This window comes from Chlorocebus sabaeus, chromosome 12 (assembly GCF_047675955.1).
Source record: "Chlorocebus sabaeus isolate Y175 chromosome 12, mChlSab1.0.hap1, whole genome shotgun sequence".
Classification (NCBI taxonomy): Eukaryota; Metazoa; Chordata; class Mammalia; order Primates; family Cercopithecidae; genus Chlorocebus; species Chlorocebus sabaeus.
In genome coordinates this window covers 31,993,025-32,015,883 of record NC_132915.1, presented here as the reverse complement: position 1 = coordinate 32,015,883, position 22,859 = coordinate 31,993,025, and the positions used below count along the sequence as shown (strand labels likewise).

General features: G+C 37.8%; 1 protein-coding gene across 1 annotated transcript in view; it reads left to right on the top strand.

Annotated features, from left to right (window-relative positions):
• The window catches only part of PUM3 (pumilio RNA binding family member 3), a 41,610-nt gene extending 22,525 nt beyond the window's left edge, over nucleotides 1-19,085 (top strand). The window contains exons 13-18 of the mRNA XM_007969373.3: nucleotides 3,156-3,236; nucleotides 10,865-11,007; nucleotides 11,650-11,872; nucleotides 12,800-12,887; nucleotides 15,307-15,397; nucleotides 18,773-19,085. Of these exons, the coding sequence (XP_007967564.2) occupies nucleotides 3,156-3,236; nucleotides 10,865-11,007; nucleotides 11,650-11,872; nucleotides 12,800-12,887; nucleotides 15,307-15,397; nucleotides 18,773-18,905 (759 nt within the window). The 3' untranslated portion in view covers nucleotides 18,906-19,085. The remainder of the gene's footprint in view (nucleotides 1-3,155; nucleotides 3,237-10,864; nucleotides 11,008-11,649; nucleotides 11,873-12,799; nucleotides 12,888-15,306; nucleotides 15,398-18,772) is intronic.
• The last annotated feature ends 3,774 nt before the right edge of the window (nucleotides 19,086-22,859 follow it).

Sequence of the window (22,859 nt, the reverse complement as noted above, 5' to 3'; positions counted from 1 at the left end):
AAATTTGCAGTGTGGTTATGGAAATTTTTAGTTGTGAAATTTTATAGTTCTTTAGAAATGCAGTAACAATTTTCCTAATTTTTTTCTGGGGAATTTGTTGCTTCAAAAATAGTGTTTATATGTTTTTAGATATTAAATAATTTTTCATGCTGTTACTATGGAGTACTATAACTAGAAAATATGTAGTAAATACAATTTTAATTTTTGAGTTATATTTTATATATTTGATGGATAACAGTTCATCAGTAAAGTTCTAATGTATTGGTGAACTAAAATTATGTAGTAATCAACTACTTTATCCTTTGAAAAAAATCCAGTGAGAACTACTAGCATCTGGTGAATACTTCAACTTGTTTGAAATAGTAAGTCAAACAAGTTAAAATTAATGCTGTGTGATTATATACTTGACTGTTATCTTCTGTTGGGCTAGAGATTAGAAGAATTCAGAAGGCAGCTAACATTCCTATAACAAAGTGAAATATGGAATTCTCTGATGAGTTCTTTCCAGTGTATGTGATTTTTTTATGATTCATAATTCAATGTTAAGTAAATTTTTATGCATGGCATTCTAATTTGAATACTTTACATTAAAATGAATAAAAACTAGAATGTTAATAGAAAATTCACAAAGGTATTAATAGTACGACATTTTTAAATAATTAGATTGTTTTAGTTCTATAGTTCGGTTATGTCAGGTAATTCAACACTAAGTTTTTGGAGAACCTAATCCCAGCATGGCATCATGATGGTAACAGAAATTAGCAATACATGTCTTTTTAAATCTCTAAGAGTTACTTCTAAAGGGATGATAAACTAACATTACCCATGGATTTGATCCATGGGCTATTTAGAATTATTAATTTCCAAATATTGGGGGTTTCTTGATATACTCTATATTTTGTTCCTTTTAAATTTATTGAGACCTATTTTATGGCCTAACATATGGTCTACGTATTTTGAAAATAATATATTGTAGAGTTGTTTGGTGGGGTATTCTATATTTGTCAATTAGATCAAAGTAGTTGATAGTGTTCATACCATCAATGTTTTTACTGGCTTTTTATTTTCTAGTTCTATCAGTTGCTGAGAGAAACATGTTAAAATTTCTAACTAGCCGGGCGCGGTGGCTCACGCCTGTAATCCCAGCACTTTGGGAGGCCGAGGCGGGCGGATCACAAGGTCAGGAGATCGAGACCATGGTGAAACCCCGTCTCTACTAAAAAATAGAAAAAAATTAGCCGGGCGCAGTGGCGGGCGCCTGTAGTCCCAGCTACTCGGGAGGCTGAGGCAGGAGAATGGCGTGAACCCGGGAGGCGGAGCTTGCAGTGAGCCGAGATCGCGCCACTGCACTCCAGCCTGGGCGACAGAGCGAGACTCCGTCTCAAAAAAAAAAAAAAAAAAAAAAAAAAATTTCTAACTATACTTTTGGATTTGTCTATTTCTCACTTATATTCAATTCTGTACCAGCTTCTGTTGTATTCATCCAGAAATATTTTATGCTTTGTTATGCTTATGTGTGTCTGAGTTAAGAGAACTGAAACCAGTGATTTTGTAGTAGGCACATTGTTCTCCATTTTGTTTCCTTCACTTAATTCATATTACGGGTCATTTTATTTCAACATACATACATCTGTCTACCTCACTTTTCTTAGTGACTATAACATTTCATCATATGCCTGTACCATAATTTATTTAACCAGCCCCTACTGAAGGGCATTTTGTTAGTTTCTAGAATTTTTAAAATTACAATTAGTATTTCCGTGAATATACTCGTATGTAAGTCTTTGTACTTACATGGAAGCACGTCTGCAAGATAAATCCCTAGAACTAGAATTGCTGGATCAGGTCATACTTGCATTTTAAATTTGTATAGGTGTTGTCAGTTGCTCTTCAAAGAAGTTGAACGACTTTACATTCTCATCAACATAAAAGTGTGCCTGCTTTTTCCTAAACCTTTGATAAATTAGTCTATTGTCAGAGGTTTTCACCATCGCTTATAGGATAAATGGCATTTCATTGTTTTAATTATTGTCCTTAATTAGTTCCTAAAGCATTATTTCATACATTTAAAGACATTTGTACTTCTGTTTTTTGTGATCTGACTCTTCATGTTCTTTGCCCATTTTTAGTTGGTTGTTGGTCTTTGTATAGTAAGGGTGTTAGACCTTTGTTGTTTATCTTCAGTTTGTCTTTTTGACTTTACAATTAGCAACTCCGTTATTGTTTCTGATTGAAATTGTATTATTATCTGTGATATTCATCAGATCTGGCTCTGAATGATTGTGGACTGTTATCAAAAATCAAATTCCTATCAAAGTTTAAAACAATTATATCAACATCCAGGATACTCGTGTGACAAGCTCTGGAAACAGGTTTTAGTTTAGTTTTGTTTTTGTTCTTAACATAAAGTAGGTGTTCTTTAAATGTTTGGAACAGTATTAGCATCATGGAAATAATTTTATTTCAAAAGATAAGTGTTGTGAAAGCCACATGTGTATTTCTGTGATCTCATGCAGCTATACTTTTTTAAAGTAATGATTTTTATATCATTCTCATGCAGTGTATAATTATACTCTTCTAGTTTATTTTTTTCATGTTTATATTCTAATTTTGTGAGATCACGTTAAAGAAATTGAGCAATATAGAAAAGAAAATTAAAAATTATTTGTATAACCCAGAGATGACTATTACAATACCTTGCCTTCCAGGATTTTCTGTGTACGTGTATTATGTATATCGTGTGTTTGTGTGTGTGTAAAATTGTGTGAGTTTGTATTTTCTTTTTCATGATTGGAGTATCTTATATATGTGTTTATATATGTAGGTTTTTTGAACCTAATCGTATAACTTGAACTTTTAAGTATAATTTTCAAGTAGCTATTCATTAACAGTATACCTGTTTACGTAGGTATTAGTTTTAGACTATTTGGTAATGAATAATGTGCTTTAAAAAAAATCAACCTTACCTCTAGAATATAATTAATGAGGTCGTGATAAGAGAGAAAGTTCAGTAGAATGGCTTTTATTCATCTTGTTTATATTATGTTAGACAAGTTGTCAATGTAGGTAACCTTTATGAAGATATTCTGTGTGTGGAATAAGAGGGAAAATCTATGCACTCGTTTTTAACCTTTACTGGCTTCCAATTCTTGCAGGGCCAATACTCCCATTTGGTTTTACTGGCGGCATTTGATTGTATTGATGATACTAAGCTTGTGAAGCAGATAATCATATCAGTAAGTAATTCTGATGGTCTTGAATTTAAGTTGCATCGATAAACCAGTTGTGGATGTGTAAGCTTGATTTCACCATGCATGTATAAAGACTTGCAGCTGTGCCTTCTATCAATATTTTTGCTTACTTTTAAGTTAATTATGTTTTATTTTGGAGGTTTTATTCCTGTATAAATCCTAACCTTGTAACTTGATATTAATACTGTTTTAAATATTTAAGACTGGTCAAATTAAGATTTAACACTTTTATTTTGGATTAGGATAACATGGTACTTTAGACTATATGCGATTCTAAACTATGGAAAGTTAACAACGTAATATTTAGATATGATCAGAAATTAGCATAGTAATTCCTCAGTTATTCCAGAACTCAAATACAAGCAGAGAATATCTGTGACCTATTAAATTCTCTCTCTCCCTGTGGAGAAATAATTACCTCTGCACAGTTACCAAGTTAATCATTACATCTGTGCTGGATTGAGCTGATGGAGAAGAAAAATGTACAACACTCACTCAGTTGTGATGCTTCTTAGAGCTTTTGGAGGGTCAAATTAAAAGTTATTACTAAAATTAAAACTCTAGCTTCCTTTTTATATTTCAGCAATTCCTTCTAGTCCAGTGTAATGACCATAAAGTGGTAATACATGTATGTAGTGTATTTGTCCCTAAACTTGCCTTCAGAAAAACTAATTGTCCTCTTAGGGGAAGTACTCCAAAGTAAAAATTGCATTCTAAACTATTTGTTTTCTTCATTCTGTATCAATAGCCTCTTTTTCTGATTCTACGATTGTCTTTTCTTCTATTTTTATTGTATGAGTGGTGTTGAGTATATGGTAGAGGTTGCAGCAGGGTGGGGATAAGAAAATACTAGCTTAATAGTAGTGACCAAACTTGGAAACGTCTTGAAAACCACATAATCTGTATAGACATAGGTTATTTGTCTGAAAATTACACAAGCCTTTCTGTTTGATATACATGAATGGGACCCTTAGAGAAATCTTAGTGATGACCAGTGGTACTTTCACATCTGCGAGAAAGAAGAATGTGGATGATTCAAAAAGAGAATTTACCTGTTGTCAGGTGGTGGTGCTGTGGTCTCTCTTTGTAGCCCCTCGGGATCAGTAGAGCTGAGTGTAGTAGAAAAAGTATACCAGCTAGTGGAGGGGAAGATTGTTTTCTTAGATGCCAGCTGTAGGTCCCAGTGTGTGTGAATTTCTCATGCCCTTGCTGTCATTTTCCAACTTTACCCTTGACTATTTTAAGATTGTGATGACTTTCTTTGGGATAGGATTGTGGGAAGAAACAAGTTGGCAAGACTTCAACGTTACGAACTGAGTATTTTGACATGTTCCTTGTGACTTTATTACCCTTTTGACTCCAATCAATAATGATTGTTTTTCATTCCTGTGACAGAGATGTGAGGCCATAGAATTGGCTAATGAATAAAGTCGTTTCACAGAAATGGAAACAGGCTGGGATATTGAAAGTTTGCTTTTGTTTAATATTTTCACGACAACTAAAATTTGCATAACTGTTCCAAATGGATTTCAAGAGAAACCAAATTTCCTTCACAATTTGCCAGAATTGTCTGTTAATTTTTTTCCAAAGATGTATGCCACTTAAAGTTGCTGTTGAAACAGTTTTAATTCCTTATATCACTTTGATTCCCACAACTGCTTAACCCACATTCTTAATGACTTTATCATACTGAGGGCAGCTTTCCCCGCATGGCCTGATTTGCCGATCTCTTGTCTGTAACTGACAAATGTTCAACAGGTTCTGTGTATTATTAAACTGTGTAGCTTGTGATAAAATTCTGGAATGCTAATTGCCCTTGAATTTTTCCCACCCCTCATCTACGACAAAAACAGTTGCAGTATGCAGTGCTTTTAAAAAATAAACAGGAAAGCTTAGTGTTGCTAAGCACTCTGTTCAGGGCACCCAGACTTCCCAAAAATGTCAGGTTGAAATCACAGCCTGGTCAGCTGAGCCTTTCACCTTTCAAAATGGATACGAGCTCTTTCTAACTACTTTACTTTCCTAAATAAACATAAAGTTTCATCCAGTTTACTTTTGTAGTCATTGATACACAGGCGGTTTGACAGCAATGTTCGTTGGAAAGTAAATAAGTACACTAGCTAATTGCTGTTTGAGGGTGAATAAATATTGATGCATATTTTTAAAGGCATTGTCTTTAAAATATACAGAAAGGTATGAATAATACAGTGAACACCTAGCCTCCCACCACCTGGCATAAAATAGAACTTGACAAATACAGTTCAAATTTAAGCCCTTTGTGTACCTATCCCTGGTATCCTGTCATCGCCCCGTATCTACTGTGATAAATTTGGTATTTATTATTCATATGCATTTCCTTATCCTTTCACTATATGTAGACGTTTTTTATTTTGTAAAACGTATCTAATTTTATTTCACATGTTTACAAGTTCTGTATAAATGATGTCTTACATGTATTCTTCTGCATCTTGCTTTTTTTTCTTTTGTCATGTTTGTGAGATTTAGCATCGAGTCAGCATGCCTTTTTTATAAAGGACCAGTTAATAATTATTTTAGCCTTTGTGGGGTCTATATGGTCCTATCACGTATTCTTGTTCATTTTGTTTTTGTTTTTTAAAACCCTTTTGAAATGTAAAAACCATTATTAGCTTGCAAGATGGACAAAAACAGGCTATAGGCTGGATTTGACCAATGTGCCATAGTTTACCCATCCATATTCTAAATCATTTATTTTTCGCTGCCAAATAGTATTCTATTACATGTGACTATACTGCAATTTATTTTCTGTTTTTCTGGTGATGGATGTTTAGATTGTTTACAATTTTAAAAACTAACTTTAATTCTTAATTTTTGCTAATCCACATCCATGAACATTCTTGTGTATGTCTCCTTGGGACATGTTAAGTTTCTCTAAGGCACTTAGCAGAATCTCTGGACTGCCAGTTTTGCTGCATGTGTTTATATAGAGAGTCATGTGTTCCTATTTCCCACTCAGCCACTACAAAACCATTGCATTACGCATTGCTTTTTAAAATAGCCAAGAAAGCTTAGTGTGTTGCTAAGCATTCCATTTAGAGTAACTAGATTTCCCAAAATGTCAAGTTGAAATCATAGCCCGATAATCACTGCTTGTTTTCTGTTAAGACTAAGCTCTAATGTAATCACCAGATAGTGATCTTCTAGTCAGATGTGGTCTCCCCACCCACTCAACTACTGTAGTCTTTTTCTTTGCCATCCTTTCCTTGAGCAGTTAATCATGATCTCACCCAGGGCTCCCAAACCTGCAAAACCTTCATTGACCAGATAGGTAAATGAGTGGCCAGGCCAGGTGTGAGACAAGGAGATGTGGGAGGGACTGTAGGAAATGGCGAGAGCACACGCCCTCTCGAAGGTGGTGGGCGCCATTCAGCTCCAGTCCCTGGCATGTGAGCTCCATGGCAATAGATCTTCACATTTGTTTTCTTTTTAATTGAGGTAAACTACACATAACAAAATTTACCATGTTAACCATTTTGAAGTTTACAGTTAAGTAGTATTAAATATGCTCATTGTTAGGCAATCTCCAGGACATTTTTTATTTTGCAAACTGAATGAGGCACTGTACCCACTAAACTAGACCTTCCAGTTTTTTTAGTGCAGCTGAAAAGGTAGACTTTTGCAAATAGTCACCCTGTTTTCAGAACAAAACACTCGGGGAGCTGCCTGATGATCTAACCTGCCCTCTATAGTTCTGTTAGCCATTAGTTAAATCTCTTAGTTTTAACTTTTTATTAACTGTCTTCCCTCTTCACTAGATTTTAGGTTCCATACAGTAGTCTGCATTTCTTTTTGTCCCCACAGCAAACTACCGTAAGAGGACACCACAGGCTCAGTTTTCAGCTCCATGGATGGGTTGATTTTTACATTTCTAACCTTGGCCAAAAATGCATACACATGTGTGCATCTTTTATTTTGACCTTTACCCTTCCTCTTTAAAAGAGCATTGGCAAAACAAGAGTGCCAAGGTATCTAGCTAGAGGTCAGCACAAGGCGGTCAGAACTGGCCAAAGATGTCTTCAGAAGGAAAGTCTTTGTAATTCCCATGCTTTCTTTGTTTACTTACCTACTTTAGAGCTTAAGAAGAAGTCACAATAAATGGGCCTTTGTGAATTTTCTGTAAGTTAACTCTTGTTAGGAGTAAGCTAAGCCAGAACCTTTCAAATTAAACAATTTTTGCTATTCTTTCTCTTGAGAGTGAAAACTCATGACTCAGCTAGCTTTATTTAATCTCCATAGTTAAGGAGGATATACATATTGAGAGGTATGTTCTTCATATGAAATAATTATTTTGTGACAGCTTTCACTTTGCAGTGTGACTTTTTCTGATTTGCTCCTAGTAATAGCCCATGCGTTAGGCAGGTCTATCATTTCCTTTTAAATATAAGGGAATTAATATGCAAAGAGGTTAATGGATTTGCCAAAGGCTACACAGCTTGAACTCAAGACCCGAGAGACTAAATTCTGCACAAAATTAACTATGCCTTAGCTGTCTCTTACCTATTTATACATGTTACTGGAATTGTTAGTACACACTGTGTGATAATCCAGAACTTCCCCATTTTCTCTGTAACCCAAGTTAAAGAGAAGTGAAGTGTATAAGTACTCTTTCAAAGATGTGTGTTTTTGATGGTAGGGGAAAGCTGGAATGAGGGTGATCTGGGGAAGGATTAAATGATACTACATTTTTTTTTTTTTTTCTGATGAATAAGGTGGGTTGAAAAATATTACATTTTGAAGTAAATGTTTTTTAGTTTTTTGTAAAATTGCTATTTATAAACATTGGCATTCTTTTAAAAGCCTTAATTAAATATGAATTTAGATTCTAAATTCCTTAATTACAAACCAAAAGGGAGTGAAGTTCAATGAATTTGAGGACTGGTCTGAGTAGTATTTGAGCACAGGTTTTATGCGTATCATGAAGTCCCAGTCTCTCATTTTATAAAACAATTTCTGCCCAAGCCATATGTGTCAGATTAGTCCCTAAGCGTGGAAGCTGTGGAGAAAGCTCGCTATATTGAGGAATACATTGCCAGCATCATGCCTCCTCCCTATACCAAGGGAAAAAAATGTTAAATAAAAGTGAAGAGTAGCCATTATAGTTGTTCACTACATACAGTTTTTGTTTTTTCTCAAAAAAAAAAACAAAAACATTTTTAACAATGTTATATTTCAGAATCATTTTGTTAAGGGCCGCGAAGTTTTGTTTAATTTTTTTTTTTTTTTTAACTGTAGAAATTGGCCCAGCCTATGTATTATTCTCACCTCTTTCTTTCAACAAATTAACAAAATATATAAGAAATTAAAGCGTTTGTCCTCTTTTATGAGTTGGTTAAAGCTTAAGGCACACTCAAGGCACACTTAAGGCACACTAAAGGCACACTCAAGTTACGCCATATTTGGGGCGCTAAACACTTCGTTATCAACAACACATAGATTGTCCGGGTGCGGTGGCTCATGCCTGTAATCCCAGCAGTTTGGGAGGCTGAGGTGGGTGGATCACCTAAGGTCAGGAGTTTGAGACCAGCCTGGCCAACATGGTGAAACCCCGTCTCTACTAAAAACACAAAACTTAGCTGAGTGTCATGGTGCATCCTGTAGTCCCAGCTACTCCGGAGGCTGAGGCAGGAGAATTGCTTGAACCCAGGAGGCAGAGGTGGCAGTGAGCCAAGATCACACCACTGCACTCCAGCCTGGACAACAGTGAGATTCCGTCTCAAAAAAAAAAAACATAGATTGAATTCACATTGGAGCTTGTTTGCCTTGAAAGAGTTCCCTACCTTGTAACAAGTTCTGTGTATTTTTTTTGTGTGTGTTTTCCCATTTATTACTGAAATTTTATGTTCATTTTCCCTGGGTGCTTGAAATTATATATTCATTTTGAGGTGGTTAGACCTATTGAATTTTCAGTTCTCTGAAAACTTTTATGTTTTACATGGAAATCTTTATACTGTAATCTTAGACTTCAGAAGTAATTAGGAGAGCATAATGAGGATCGGACTGCTAGAAACAGGACATAGTGGTCAGAAGATTATGTTAGATGCTCACTGCACAGCTCTCAGTAGTGCTTGACTCCTAGTAAGCACTTAACGAGTGTTAGCTACTGTTATCAGAAGCATGCTATACTTTTGTGCAAAAAATGAGGGAAGGTTGGGATTTTAAAAAGAGAAACATGGTGTTTGGAACCTGGAGCAGCATCATCAGCACTAGGATCATGACACAGCGAGATTCATGGTCCCATGGTTGATGGCTGACTTGATTTTGAGCTCGGTTCCTTACACTGAAATTGCTAATCTCATCATAATAAATAGGCCCTTTTAGGAAGAGCAGATCTGAATGTGTCATCTCAGAGAGAATCCCTTTCCTTAAGAGGAGGTTTTATGTTTGAAAGAGACTGGATTTGGAGTTGGAGAACCAGGACACTGCCACTGTGAGTCCTCTGGCAGCTCCTCTCCTCTTTCTGGATGCCTCATCTGTAAACCTGGCCAGTTGGACAGAACTCTTTCCGAGGCCCAGCCAGTTCTAAAGAATATGGGGTGCTCAAACATGCATTGAATACTTGTAAAGTTTGTTACAAGAAATAGGAGTGTCAGAGGTGGGGAAACAAATTGATGACTCTTCTGTTGCATCTTCTCTGTTAAGAATAAAGGAATTTTTAAAAATTTTCAAGTGACTTCTCTGTCTTTGAAAGCATCAGATTTACACAGGAGTTTAGTTAGGGTGGGGATGACATTGCTTTTGTCCCTTAAATTCGAACAACTAGAAAAGGAGGTTACTGTTCTTGGGTATGTTGATTGGAAATGTCATACAGTGTAACTTTGTAACTGCTTAGTTGAGGCTTTCTGGATTTGGTTTCCCCTCCTCCTCTGTTTTTGTTTTTCATTGCAGTAGCTAAACAGCCTTCATTTGCCATGAATAAGCAACCTAACTTTAAAAGCCTTTATCCACTTGTTCGATTTAACAGAGTTTCTTTATCTCCTTTCACATACATCCCAGCAGGGAAATTCTAATAGAAATGTTCTTCATTCATGCCGATGCTACATTTAAATGCAGCTGCAAATTAACTGTCTCTACTCAGTGACCTCAGCAAGTGATGTCCCTCGTAATAGTGGCCCAAGAAATACTGGCCATAATGAATGAAGATAACACCTTTAAATATTTTTTAAGTCCTTGGGCTTGGTCAGTTAATATAAATGAGTTGTTCAGTAATGCTAGTCACAAAAGAGAATTGATTCTGTGTTCTAAGTGTAAATCTCTGTGTGCTTTAATGAGACAATTTCAGAACTAGCTCCACATTTTCCATGAAGTACGCTGGGAAAAATAGTTAAGTATGTCCTTCACCATTGAAATTCCAGGCAGACTTTAAGACTGTAGATATCAATTCTTTTTGTTGTTGTTGTTGTTGTTTATAATTTTATAGGACATTGTGCTCACTTCGGCGGCACATACACCATAATTTTATAGGAAATTATCAGTTCCTTGTTTAGCATAGTAAATGACAAATATGGAAGGAAGGTCCTGTGGTACTTTTTTAAGAATGCAGATATTGATTATTCTTTTTGTTTATAATGTTATAGGAAATTATCAGTTCGTTGCCTGGCATAGTAAATGACAAATATGGAAGGAAGGTCCTATTGTACTTACTAAGCCCCAGAGATCCTGCACATACAGTACGAGAAATCATTGAAGTTCTGCAAAAAGGAGATGGAAATGCACACAGGTAAAAACAAGTAGAATGGCTTGACTTCTTTATTCTTCTGCTCTGGTTGTCTGCTAATGTTGAATAGTGCATGCATCCAGAAATCCACTTACGCATCCATACCCTCTCTCTAAAATTGCTGAAAAGGTGAATTCCATTTTCAAGCCTGTATTTTTGACAGATTCTTAAAGCTTTTATCTTGAAAAGGAAACAAAAGTGTCATGCCAAAAGAATACCTCTGAGCCCTTGGCACGTAGTAGGCATTCAGGTGTGTGGTTTGACTTTTGTTTTGCTTTCTTTTCAAAGCTACCGATACCACATATTTGACTACCCTAGAGTATGGTGTCCATACAGCAGTGTAAACGTGTTGTTTTGTGGGTATGTTGTTTGGTTTTTGGATTTTTTTTTTTTTTTTGGTATTACACAAGCCAGACTCCCTTTATTGAGTGCTTGTTCTGTGGCAGGCATTATTCAGATCGCGGGACAGAAATATTTTTAAAAACAGAACACATACTCAAATCACTCATTGTCTACATGCTTAACAGAAAGATAGACAATAATAATAGAGTGTGATACAGTCTGTGATAAGCTCTTAGAGGTTTTTGTGATAATAAGATCACATTTCCTTTGTGATTTATCTTACCTTAATACCATATTCAACAGTAAGAAAGATACAGAGGTCCGCAGACGGGAGCTCCTAGAATCCATTTCTCCAGCTTTGTTAAGCTACCTGCAAGAACACGCCCAAGAAGTGGTGTTAGATAAGTCTGCGTGTGTGTTGGTGTCTGACATTCTGGGATCTGCCACTGGAGACGTTCAGCCTGCCATGAATGCCATTGCCAGCTTGGCAGCAACAGAACTACATCCTGGTGGCAAGGACGGTGAGGTAATGTGCCGTTAAAGGCCAGGCAGGAAAGCTGCAAAGGCCACAAAAACTTCATTTTTGGAGGATGCGGGGTGTCAGTAAGGAAACTGGGGAGGGAGATGCCTGTTGAATAAACAAACAAAGAACCTCCCACAGCAGCAATTACATTCATCTTTAATTTTCTATAACCATCTGGGTCAAAGCTTGGCACTTGGGAATGTTTTGCAGACGTGTATTTGGTTATGAATGAAATCATTGCCAAGTATTGAATGCCCAAGGTGCTTCTGACACCTGAGATTGGGGAAGAGAAGTGGGCCATGGATCTTAGAGAAGCCCTGGCTCCTCCTGACCATATTAACAAATGGGAAAGATGAATGCAGCTTGAAAGTTTCGCTATAAGGAGACTGAGCCGGTTGCCTCCCATACTTGCTAAGGAGAAACCCAAGTAACTGGGAACGATTGCTATTGCTCTTGAAAAGGAGTAAGGTTGAGCTGAAGAGATGCTTTCTTGAGTTGCTCATCAGATAATCGTTAGTCAGGTGTACTTAAACAGCATGCAGCATTGGGTTTTGATGTTTCTGCTCTAGTGTTCTGTCCTGTAGGTTTATTTGTGTCTGAGAATGGCATATTTCAGTCTAAGACATGATTGGCATTAAGATGAGCCTTGTGCTGCTACTGTTCAGAGCACATTTCATGAAGCTGAGACTAAAGTGCTGTGCAGTGGCTGTGTTATCTGACATAACCGTCTTTTGGTCTGGGGATTAGAATAGATCTCTGGTCCCCCCAAGTATGATGGTTGTTCTAGATAAAGACCTCTTAAGCCTGTGGAACTTTAAAAGTGGCTGAGTCCTTATTAGTATGTGGTGACATAAATTGTATGTGTTCATTCAAATGTATTTGCATGAATGAAAACAGCTTTTAAGATTAACTGTTCTTGACCCCTCATAGCTTCACATTGCAGAACATCCTGCAGGACATCTAGTTCTGAAGTGGTTAATAGAGCAAGATAAAAAGATGAAAGACAATGGGAGAGAAGGTAGGCTATGAAATTTGACCTTTTCTTGTATCTTATGTGGAATTCCAGTAATTCCTGGCATCCCTGAACTTTATACCGGCCATTTAGGCTCAAATGAAGTTTGTTGAGTGTTTAGAAATGATGTCTGTGAATAAGAAATTATTCAGTGGTTGCTGGTAATGCTTTTTCCCCTAGAAATTTGTTCCCGAGAACTCTTTAATTTTCTTTCTTTTTTCCACCCCCCCCCCCTCCCCCCCTTGTTCTCCTTCCTCTGCTGCTGCAGGCTTCTAACCTGGCTTGGTCACTGCCTTAAAATGCCATTCTAAGGAGGATGGTGAGGGGGGCAGGGGGCCCCAATTGTTGAGTATCATTACCTCAGTAGAAAGGCATGATATTTATCTCTGTGTTTGAAGAAAGAATAAGCAGAGGAAGATTATCCTCGTAAGAGAATTTTGGACTAGTGCCTGTTTATTTGGTATTGAAATACATGTGACCAAAGAGTAAGCCAGTCTTTGGCGCTTTCTGTTTTTTTGTAAGCCTTACAGCTGCTCTGTAGAAACTCAGCTCTCTAGAGAAGGACAGCATTAGCATTTGCATGCCATTCCCCTCTCAGTCCTATCTCCAACCAGACCTTCACTTAGGAAATCCAAATTGCATCTGGTATTTAAACCACTGGAGAGATGTTTTTCCCCTAGTGAATGAAAACAGTTTGGGCTTTTCATTACAATGACTGAAAAAAAAGTGACAGATCGTGAATTCATGTCTTACGGCAAGTGGCAGCTCTAATGGCTAGTGAGGCAATCAGTATAGCAGTAGAGCTGTCTCTTCTCACTTTACCTTTAAGAATGGGGACCTGGGGCTATTTTTCACTGAAAATTTTTTTGGTAAAAGAGAAGCCTTGTGATGAATATTAAAGAAAAAAATAACATATGGAATCATCTTTTTCATTATTAAAAAGTTAATGTATAGTTGAGTTTATGCCAGAAAAGTAGTCTGGCTTAATGTCCAATGGTTTTTCTCCCTCTTAATTAAAATGTGCTGAGAACCCTAAAATCTGCCTGTTTGGGTCTAATGTGTTTGTCATGTTGTATTCCTATAGCACCAAATGAGTTTGTCCTCCTGCATGTCTAGCTATTTTGATTCTCTTTTACTGTATAGTAGCCACCTTAAAACGTAGTAGTTTTCAAAACAATGACTTGATCAGGGTCTGGTGGAGCTTGCCTCCTCTGTGCTCAGAGTCAGTCATCTAAGGCTGCTCGGTTTGTGGCTGGAGTGTCCACTTTTTGGAAACTGAATCACATGACTGGCAAGTGAGTACTGACTGTTGACTGGGGACCAACAGCTTCAGTTTCCCTTCCTAGGCTGCTTGGGCTCCTTCACGAGATAGTGGTTGCTTTTTTAAGAGTGAGCATCCTGAGAGAACAAAGTAAATGCCTGGCACTTCCATGATTTATCCTTAGCAGTTATTTAATGCCACTTTCATCATACTGTTTTGGTCAAGTCAATCACAGAGGGCCCCCGTGATTCAAAAGAAGACATGGATTCCCCCTGTAGATGGGGGAGTGGCTGCATTCTAGAAGAGCACACAGGACAGGAGATATTATTGTTGTCAGCTTTGGAAAACAGTTTGCCTCACTAGGTGAACTCTGTCCCTCTTAGCAGGTACCATGAAAGGCTGAATAGCCATAGGCCTCTTGACTTTTAAAGAGTCCTTACATTTAGGTATCTGAATGAATTATGTAGTACATGCTACCTGACTATGATGTTTGCCGTCAAGATAGGTTGTCCCTACCTCCATCTACACTAAATCTTAGCTATCAGAATTTCTCCTGTGTCCAAGCATTAATTGCACAGTGAAAAAGATAATACCAAGACCTTGGGAATCAGAAGTACCAGAATAACAGGAGACAAATGGTATTTTTGGTTTGTGAGTATGTAAGCTTTGTAAAGAGAAATGCCAAGTGTAAGCTAGAACCATCATTTATCAACCACTGTTGAACACGTGAACACTGTGTTATGTTTATGGCACCTTCTGAGTGAAGCATTTCTCCACGAGGAAGAACTTGATTTCAACCAACCATGAGGTGCTACTGTGAAACATTTATTTACTGAATAGCTTTCAGGTCAAAGTTAAATCGTTAAATAGAACAAAGAAATGCGGACATAACTCAGTGTTTTATTAGAATTCATTGTTTATCTTGAGTAATTACTGCTAAACATAGCCTAGGTTTTGGATCAGAGTTAAAAGAAATCGCTCTTTTGAAAATGCGTTAGATAAACCTGCACTGGAATTTTTAGTGTTGAAAGGGAGACTGGGTGAAAGCTACTTTTATTAGCTTTTTTATTTAAAAATATTTGCAGGTTTGAGGGCAGTAGAGAAGGGGTTAGGGAGTATAAATCTTATTATATGATGTTCACTAAGTTTCACTATATTTTACAGGTTGTTTTGCAAAAACTCTTGTAGAGCATGTTGGTATGAAGAACCTGAAGTCCTGGGCTAGTGTAAATCGAGGTGCCATTATTCTTTCTAGGTATGTATATCGTGTGCCCTTCTCTGAGCAGGGCCTGGTCATGCAGAAGACATACTTCCTTCACATTGATTTCTCAGTTCTAATATTTGTTCTCAGTTGTCTAGTATTACTTCCAGTCAGTCATGGTCTAGACAAGCATACCAAATATTAGAAAGCAAATGTAACTCTTTCAGTCAGTCCTTAGAATTTTTTTTTTTTTTTTTTTTTTTTTTTTTTTTTTTTTTTTTGAGACGCCATCTCACTCTGTCACCCAGGCTGGAGTACAATGTCACAATCTCAGCTCACTGCAGCCTCAACCTCCTGGGCTCAAGTTTTCCTCCCACCTCAGCCTCCTGTGTAGCTGAGACTACAGGCGCATGCCACCACACCCAGCTATTTTTTTATTTTTTTATTTTTTGTAGAGATGGGGATCTCCCCATGTTGCCTGGGCTGATCTCAGACTCTTAGGCTCAAGCAATCCTCCCATTTTCATCTTCCAAAGTGCTGGGATTACAGGCATGAGCCATTGTGCCTGGCCCTTAGGATTTTTTAACTACCATCTTTTTGACAAATTATAACATTCACAAGATATCAGGTGGCTTCACCATGTTTATGGTTTTGACAAAAACATAATTTTTTTTTTTTTTTGAGACGGAGTCTCGCACTGTCGCCCAAGCTGGAGTGCAGTGGTGCGATCTCGGCTCACTACCAGCTCTGCCTCCTGGGTTCATGCCATTCTCTTGCCTCAGCCTCCCAAGTAGCTGGCACTGCAGGTGCCCGCCACTATGCCAGGCTAATTTTTTATATTTTTAGTAGAGACATGGTTTCCCTGTGTTAGCCAGGATGGTCTCAATCTCCTGACCTCGTGATCCGCCCACCTTGGCCTCCCAAAGTGCTGGGATTATAGGCGTGAGCCACCATGCCCAGCTTGTATTTTTTTTAATGAATAACTTATGTCTCTGTGAAAACTGTGACAATGTTGGTTCTTAAGTCATGCCTAATTCTACATGTAATTTCCTTCATTGTTTTAAAAGATTCTAAAAGGATTGGAAGAGCATTTGCTACTGAAGTCTGTATGCTAATTGTTGATATCTGACTTAAAATGAGAAAAAAACAGTGATGAACTGTGGCCTGTTTTGTATTATTCACTGAACTTAGTTGAGTTTATAATCAATCCACAAGTCATTGAAATTTTCCAAACATTCCATGTGCAGATGAAAACCTTCTGTTAAGAGCGTTCATTTAAAAAAAGATTTGTATGTTGCCTTGAAGCAATTACTGTTGATTTTTCCCCTTCTGTGTTATTAAGGTTTGGGAAAACAGATACCAACTCTAGTTTGAATTTCTCAAGATATTTCACTTGCAACATGCTATGCAACTTAATTTATATTGTTTGCAAGTGTTATTTTAAATGTTTCTTTAACATATACCTGATCTGGTACACATATACTCACAAACACACGCAGGAGCGTTCATATCTTCAGGTATGTCAGTGTCTCCCAATATGTAAGTGTTACAGATCATTTTGTTCATTTCTGCTTAAAATTAGTTAATTTTCCAGTTGATGTCAAATGGTCAGAATTCATTAGCTGATACATGAACTTTTTTGTTACACATTCTTTTACCAGGCATTTGGAGTATTAACATCTACTGACACATTCTTTCTTTACACTCAATTATCTGGAAATTTCAGCAATGCCATGAAATTAATTTATAAAGGATGTTCATCAATCAGAACTCCCATTAGGTGAATTTCAAACATAGGAAGGATACTATAGGTTTATTATGGAGCACTACTTAGAATTGGAACAGGAGCACAGGAAATATTTGAAGTTCTAGATGGAAGTTGAGCTATATATAACAATAATACAAAAAATTGTTTTTGTAAATTTTAGGTGAAAAGAAAATCAGCCTTGTATGTTGGCTGAAAAGTAATTCAGAGAAGCAGAATTCTCTAACATTTGGGAGTACTGGCTCTTGACAGACTGCCTGGGTTCCAGCTTAGTGCATAGCCTTGGGAAAATTCAGCTTTCGCTTTCCTGGGCCTTAATTTTCTTGGTGGCAAAAAAATGAGATTAATCATAACCCTATAGTGGTTATGAAAACTAGATTGGAATGATGCATATAAAATGCCTAGTATTATGTCTAATATGTGGCATATACTTAGTAAGCAATAACTATTATGTGTTATATAACTGTGTGTTTAGCCAAGATGCATGAAATTAAAACACCTAGTGAGTCACAAATTCATTACAAGGGAACTTTACTTTTTAGCGTCATAGGTGGCAAGCTGAATTTGTTGCTTGTCTTCCAGAAGCAGTAGAATACTGCTTGGTGCTGATCATTTATCCTCCTCTTTATTGACATAATGGAAGTTACTGGGAGCAGGGACTTTGGAAAATACCAAGTACCTCATTTCTAGAATGTGTTTCAGAGGTCCGTATTTACATATGGTCCTGAAAAAGAAGAGAACAGGAAATTCAGGCCTGGTGCTCTGCAGTCAGAGCTGTACGTCCTATTCACAGAGAAATGGGCCTGCTGTTACCAGCGTCTAGGGCTCCCTTCACTTTTCATAGGGTACTCTGGCAGGGTTTCAGAAAGCAGAGGCTGGGGTTATTTTGTTGAATGGCTAACGTTTATTGAGTGCTTACTAAGTGTCAGGCTCTGGCTGGGAGCTTTAGATACAAGGCCATTTGAACCTCAGAAAACAACTCTGTGAGGTAGAAGGCGGACTCTGCTGTGAATCCCATTCTACAGTCGGGAAACTGAGTCTTAAGAGAGTTTAAATAGCGTGCTCTTGGTTGTACAGTTACTGAGTGGTAGAGGCAGGTTTCACACCCAAGCAGTGAAGCTCCACAATGAAGCTCTTCGCCCCTTCACTAAACGTTAGTGCTGTGGAGTTCAGTGAGAAGGCTGCTAACTCTGACCTCTCTGTGCCTCTCTTCACACATTTTCATTCAGCCATGTGGTGGGCATTTTTTGGCTGTCTGCTCTATAAATGTAGCATCATGAAGTAAATAAAATATGGTTCCTGCTCTTGAGCTTATAATCCTGAGATGGGGAAGGGAAGATAGAATACATGTAGAATCATTTTAAGACGGATGTAAGTAAGTCCTAAGATAATGTGAAGGTAGAGCCAACTCTGTATGGAATGCTGTTGGTCCTGCAAATGTCTTTGCTTGGGTGACTCCACCAGCAAGATTCTAAAACATTTTTTTCCATGGTTTTATAATATAAGCTACTGGTCCTCATCATTCATCCTTTGAATGAAAAATAATGTGTATATAGTTACAAGGCTTGTCTCACAGTTAACCAAGTCTTTTATACTATTGGTACAGGTAGTATTGGAGATGATGTAGGAGTTCTTATGAAATTTAATTTTTTTCCTCTCTTCAGCCTCCTTCAGAGTTGTGACCTAGAAGTTGCAAACAAAGTCAGCGCTGCACTGAAAAGCTTGATTCCTACATTGGAAAAAAACAAAAGCACCAGCAAAGGAATAGAAACTCTACTTGAAAAACTGAGCACATAGGTGGAAAGAGTTAAAAGCAAGATGGAATCATTTTTTTCTGTTCTCTGTTCTGTTTCCCAATGCAGAAAAGAAGGGGTAGGATCCACCATACTGGTAATTGGGGTGCTCTGTATATGTGTTTCTTCTTTGTATACGAATCTATTTATATAAATTGTTTTTTAAAATGGTCTTTTTCAAAAATCTCAGCTGTCTCCTCTGTTACATCGAGTAGTAAGCATATCAATGTGTGAGGCAATTAATGTGGAAGGTTTACCAATCATATGTGGTGGGACCAACCAAATATATAAAGTGTAGTTGAGCGAGTTGATTCAGGGGAGAAGACATCTTCAGTGAGCATAGTCTCAGAAGGCTTCCTGGAGAAGGTGGGACTTGAGAAGACGTTCATCTTGTCAAAGGAAGGCAGGATGTGGAAAAGAAGAGCCAGGGGGAGTCGTGGGCACGGTAAAGTGGAATTTAATGAGTACCGGGGAAGTGGGGGGTCCACAGCTGCCTTCCTAGCTGTCTTATGGATTAGGTTCCATGCTAGATTTTGTTTGAAAGCCACTCAGGTAAGTTCAGCTCATAGGAGGAAATGTGCTACTGGAATTTTCTGGTCTATCTTGGTGAGAATGGACTCACTCCTCTCCATGCGCTAGGTATTCCACGTCCATGGTTCTGCTGCCTTCTCTGCTGCTTCCTGTTCTTCCAGATACTTGGTGCTATCTCTCACCCACTGTGGCTTCTCCTCTGTTTACTTTGTTCCTGTGAGTTTATACAATTTTATTTTTCTAGTCTTATCTTACTCTTTCTGGAAGGAACAGAGATAAACTCAACAATGCACCATTTTTAAGCAGAAATCCACAAATGGCTTTAAACAGATTGAAAACAACCTACCTGGCTTCATGGTGGTCTTCTTTTCCATGGATGAACTTAGCAGATCTGAGAATGTCAGCTTATTGTATTTTCAGTTTGCATCAAACCTTGCTTTTCCTAGGAATCAGCTGCTGTTAGAAGGAAGGAGAACCCCATTTTCCCTTGAAGTCTGGTGTAATAAGCATTTGCATAACAGAATAAAGGCCTCTTAGAGGAAATGGCTTCCTACCTGACCAAACTCAAAGGACTGGCTCTTGAAAACATGAGATGGCACTTCTATTCCTATTTCAGTGAAAATCTGAAAAAGTTACATATTAGTTTTAGCAGATTAATCACTTGTAAGATTAAGTCTGGCAAATTTATGGATATATGTATTTAGAATAATGGTTAAGAGAACGCAAGATCACAAAGCAGCAGCAGTTAGTATGGAGCCCGTAATCAAACTATTTCTAGGCCAAAATTAATGACCTAAACAAACATAAAAATTTGAGACTTGAGCTCTTGTCTTACCTTTTGATAGTGCTTAACCTAAGGAAACTGAGTTTATGATCGTCCTCATCTTTTCTAAACCTAAAAACACCACCACCAAAGTGCCCCAAGTCTCCTTACTTCCCCAAATGCGTTAGTAAATTTTTTAATGAATGGCCTTAACCAAGAGATACAGTATGCTCTTTGGATTGAGTGTCTTTTATGAATAGTAACTAAATGGCTGCTCTGCATTCCAGAGTGTGCAGACAAACACTGGTTGCTATGCATGTTTGTACCCATGACAGTGCCCTGGATGCACCATGGATAACACCCTATAAAAGAACAGTGTTTGGAATATTTTTCATCAAAATGTTTTATCCAGTTTTTAAACATGGGCTCATGCCCATGGCTGAATGTAAGTGAACAGATAAAGCTGCAAAATTGTGGGAATGAGACATTTTGGTCTATGCGCCCTTGTTTTTAGGGAGTTAATTGTACCTTGGGAGGAAATGATTAGCTCTTCGTTGTGCTTGATATGTGATAACTACTTGAGGGAAAGGTGAGAGGAGTCTGGTAAGGTCATGGGAATCATCTGACTTTACGCTCCTGATGACTATAATTAAACATAATTACTAATTTAGATATCTTAAAATGACTTCCAGATGCTTGACAACAGACTTTCCTTTTAGCTGAAAATCTTCTTGCATTTAAAACTTAGGTTCTTACTGCTATATCTACCAGTAAGCACGTACTGACTTGATGTTATCACATTTAGCAGTAGGCAGTGATAGAAAAACTGTGAATCTTAAAGACCTGTAATAGCAGGAATATCCTTTTGAAGAAACAGACAAGACATGGGTTCGGTTGTTCTTACCAGATCAATTATTTGGCCCCATTGTATTTACTCGATATCTAAGTCTAGTTCTAAATATCTTGGAATCTGCTCTTTTGGTGATAATACCCTGCCTGGCACCTTTCTGGAGGTTCCCCTCCTCCTACATTTCAGTGGCCTTTTTGGTTGGAGTGGAATTATGATTTGCCTCGACCAGTGGCATGTGACTCTGGCCTCTGAACCACAACACTCCCTTGGCCACCGTGATTAATTAATGAAGTATACGTGTCCCATGGTAAGTTGAAGAGCATTCTGAATTTGTATCACTTTGCTTCATCATTTTGACTTCTGCACAGTTGAAAAGTCGTAAGTAGGCCAGGCACAGCGGCTCACACCTGTAATCCCAGCACTTTGGGAGCCCGAGGTGGGCGGATCATTTGAGGTCAGGAGTTCAAAACCAATCTGGCGAACACAGTGAAATCCCATCTCTACCAAAAATACAAAAATCAGCTGGGCGTGGTGGCAAGCACCCATAGTCTCAGCTACTCAGGAGGCTGAGGCAGGAGAATCGCTTGAACCTGGGAGGCAGAGGTTGCAGTGAGCTGAGATCGCACCCCTGCACTTCAGCCTGGGTGACAGAACAAGACTCTGTCTCAGAAGAAAACAAAATCGTAAGTTGATCTATTATAAATCAGGGACAGCCTGTACTCTTAATACTAACAGTAGCACCATATCAGGATCTGGCATGAGACTAAAACCAGAGCACTTACAGTTCTCTGGCTAAAACACTGTTGAATCAAGTCAGTTTCTGGAAGAAAAATGTGAAAGATGCTCTCCTTTATTCTGGGATCTCAAACTTAGACTATGACCTGGGCTGCTTGCGTGTTACTATATTTCATCAATTCTACATTTTTATTTTGCGTTTAACAAATCTTTCAGGACGTCACTTACAGTCAGTGGCATATTCGCATGACCATTGATAGGCAGCTTTTTTTCTGAGTGACAAAATAGTGTTACGTCTTAGAGTCAAAGTGTTACAGTTGGTAAAATACAGTTCCATCTTTTCCTCTCTCAAATGTTTCTCAGTCTCCACAAGCCTAGTTTGCTTTTCTGTAGTAGCTTTTCACCCCTCAAAAGTTTTCTTTATTGCTGGACCCTCCGACAGATGATCAGCGTTAGGATGAGGTGATTTCTGCCACGTAGGTCACACCCTTTTGGAAAATGAAAATCAGGTAAAATTAAAGGCAATATAAAGTAGTGGCTGGGAGCACAGGCCTGGAACCACATTTGAAGCCTGGCTCTATAGCTGGGTGATCTTTGTAAGTTACATACCCGCGCTGCTTCATTTTCATCATTTTTAAAATGAAGATAATCACACTTCGCTGTGTCTTTGTGAGGGTTAGGTTCCCCTCGAGTTTTTCCTGTAAAACATTTCAGCAGCTTCTGCCCCTACACATAGTTACAGTTATATTTTTAAACATATATTTGCTAAGAAGTCATATAAGAATACCCACAAATTCATTACCACTTTAAAATATATTATTTACAATTTTAAACATCAGCACTATACATTTGAAAAGTAGTCAAAACATGAGCCTTCATTCCCTTGGCAGCTGGTGCTTGGGCTAAAGTTGGGTTTGCAGGCTCCTTGTAATCATTTCTGCCAATATAGATTAGGAAGCAAAAGGGGAAAGTACTTAAACCAAAATGGGCTTCTTTTAAAATACAAATAACCCTGGTGGAATAGCACCACTAGCTGTTGCCTGTCATTAACGCCTTCCTGTGAAGTCTGTCAACTTGCT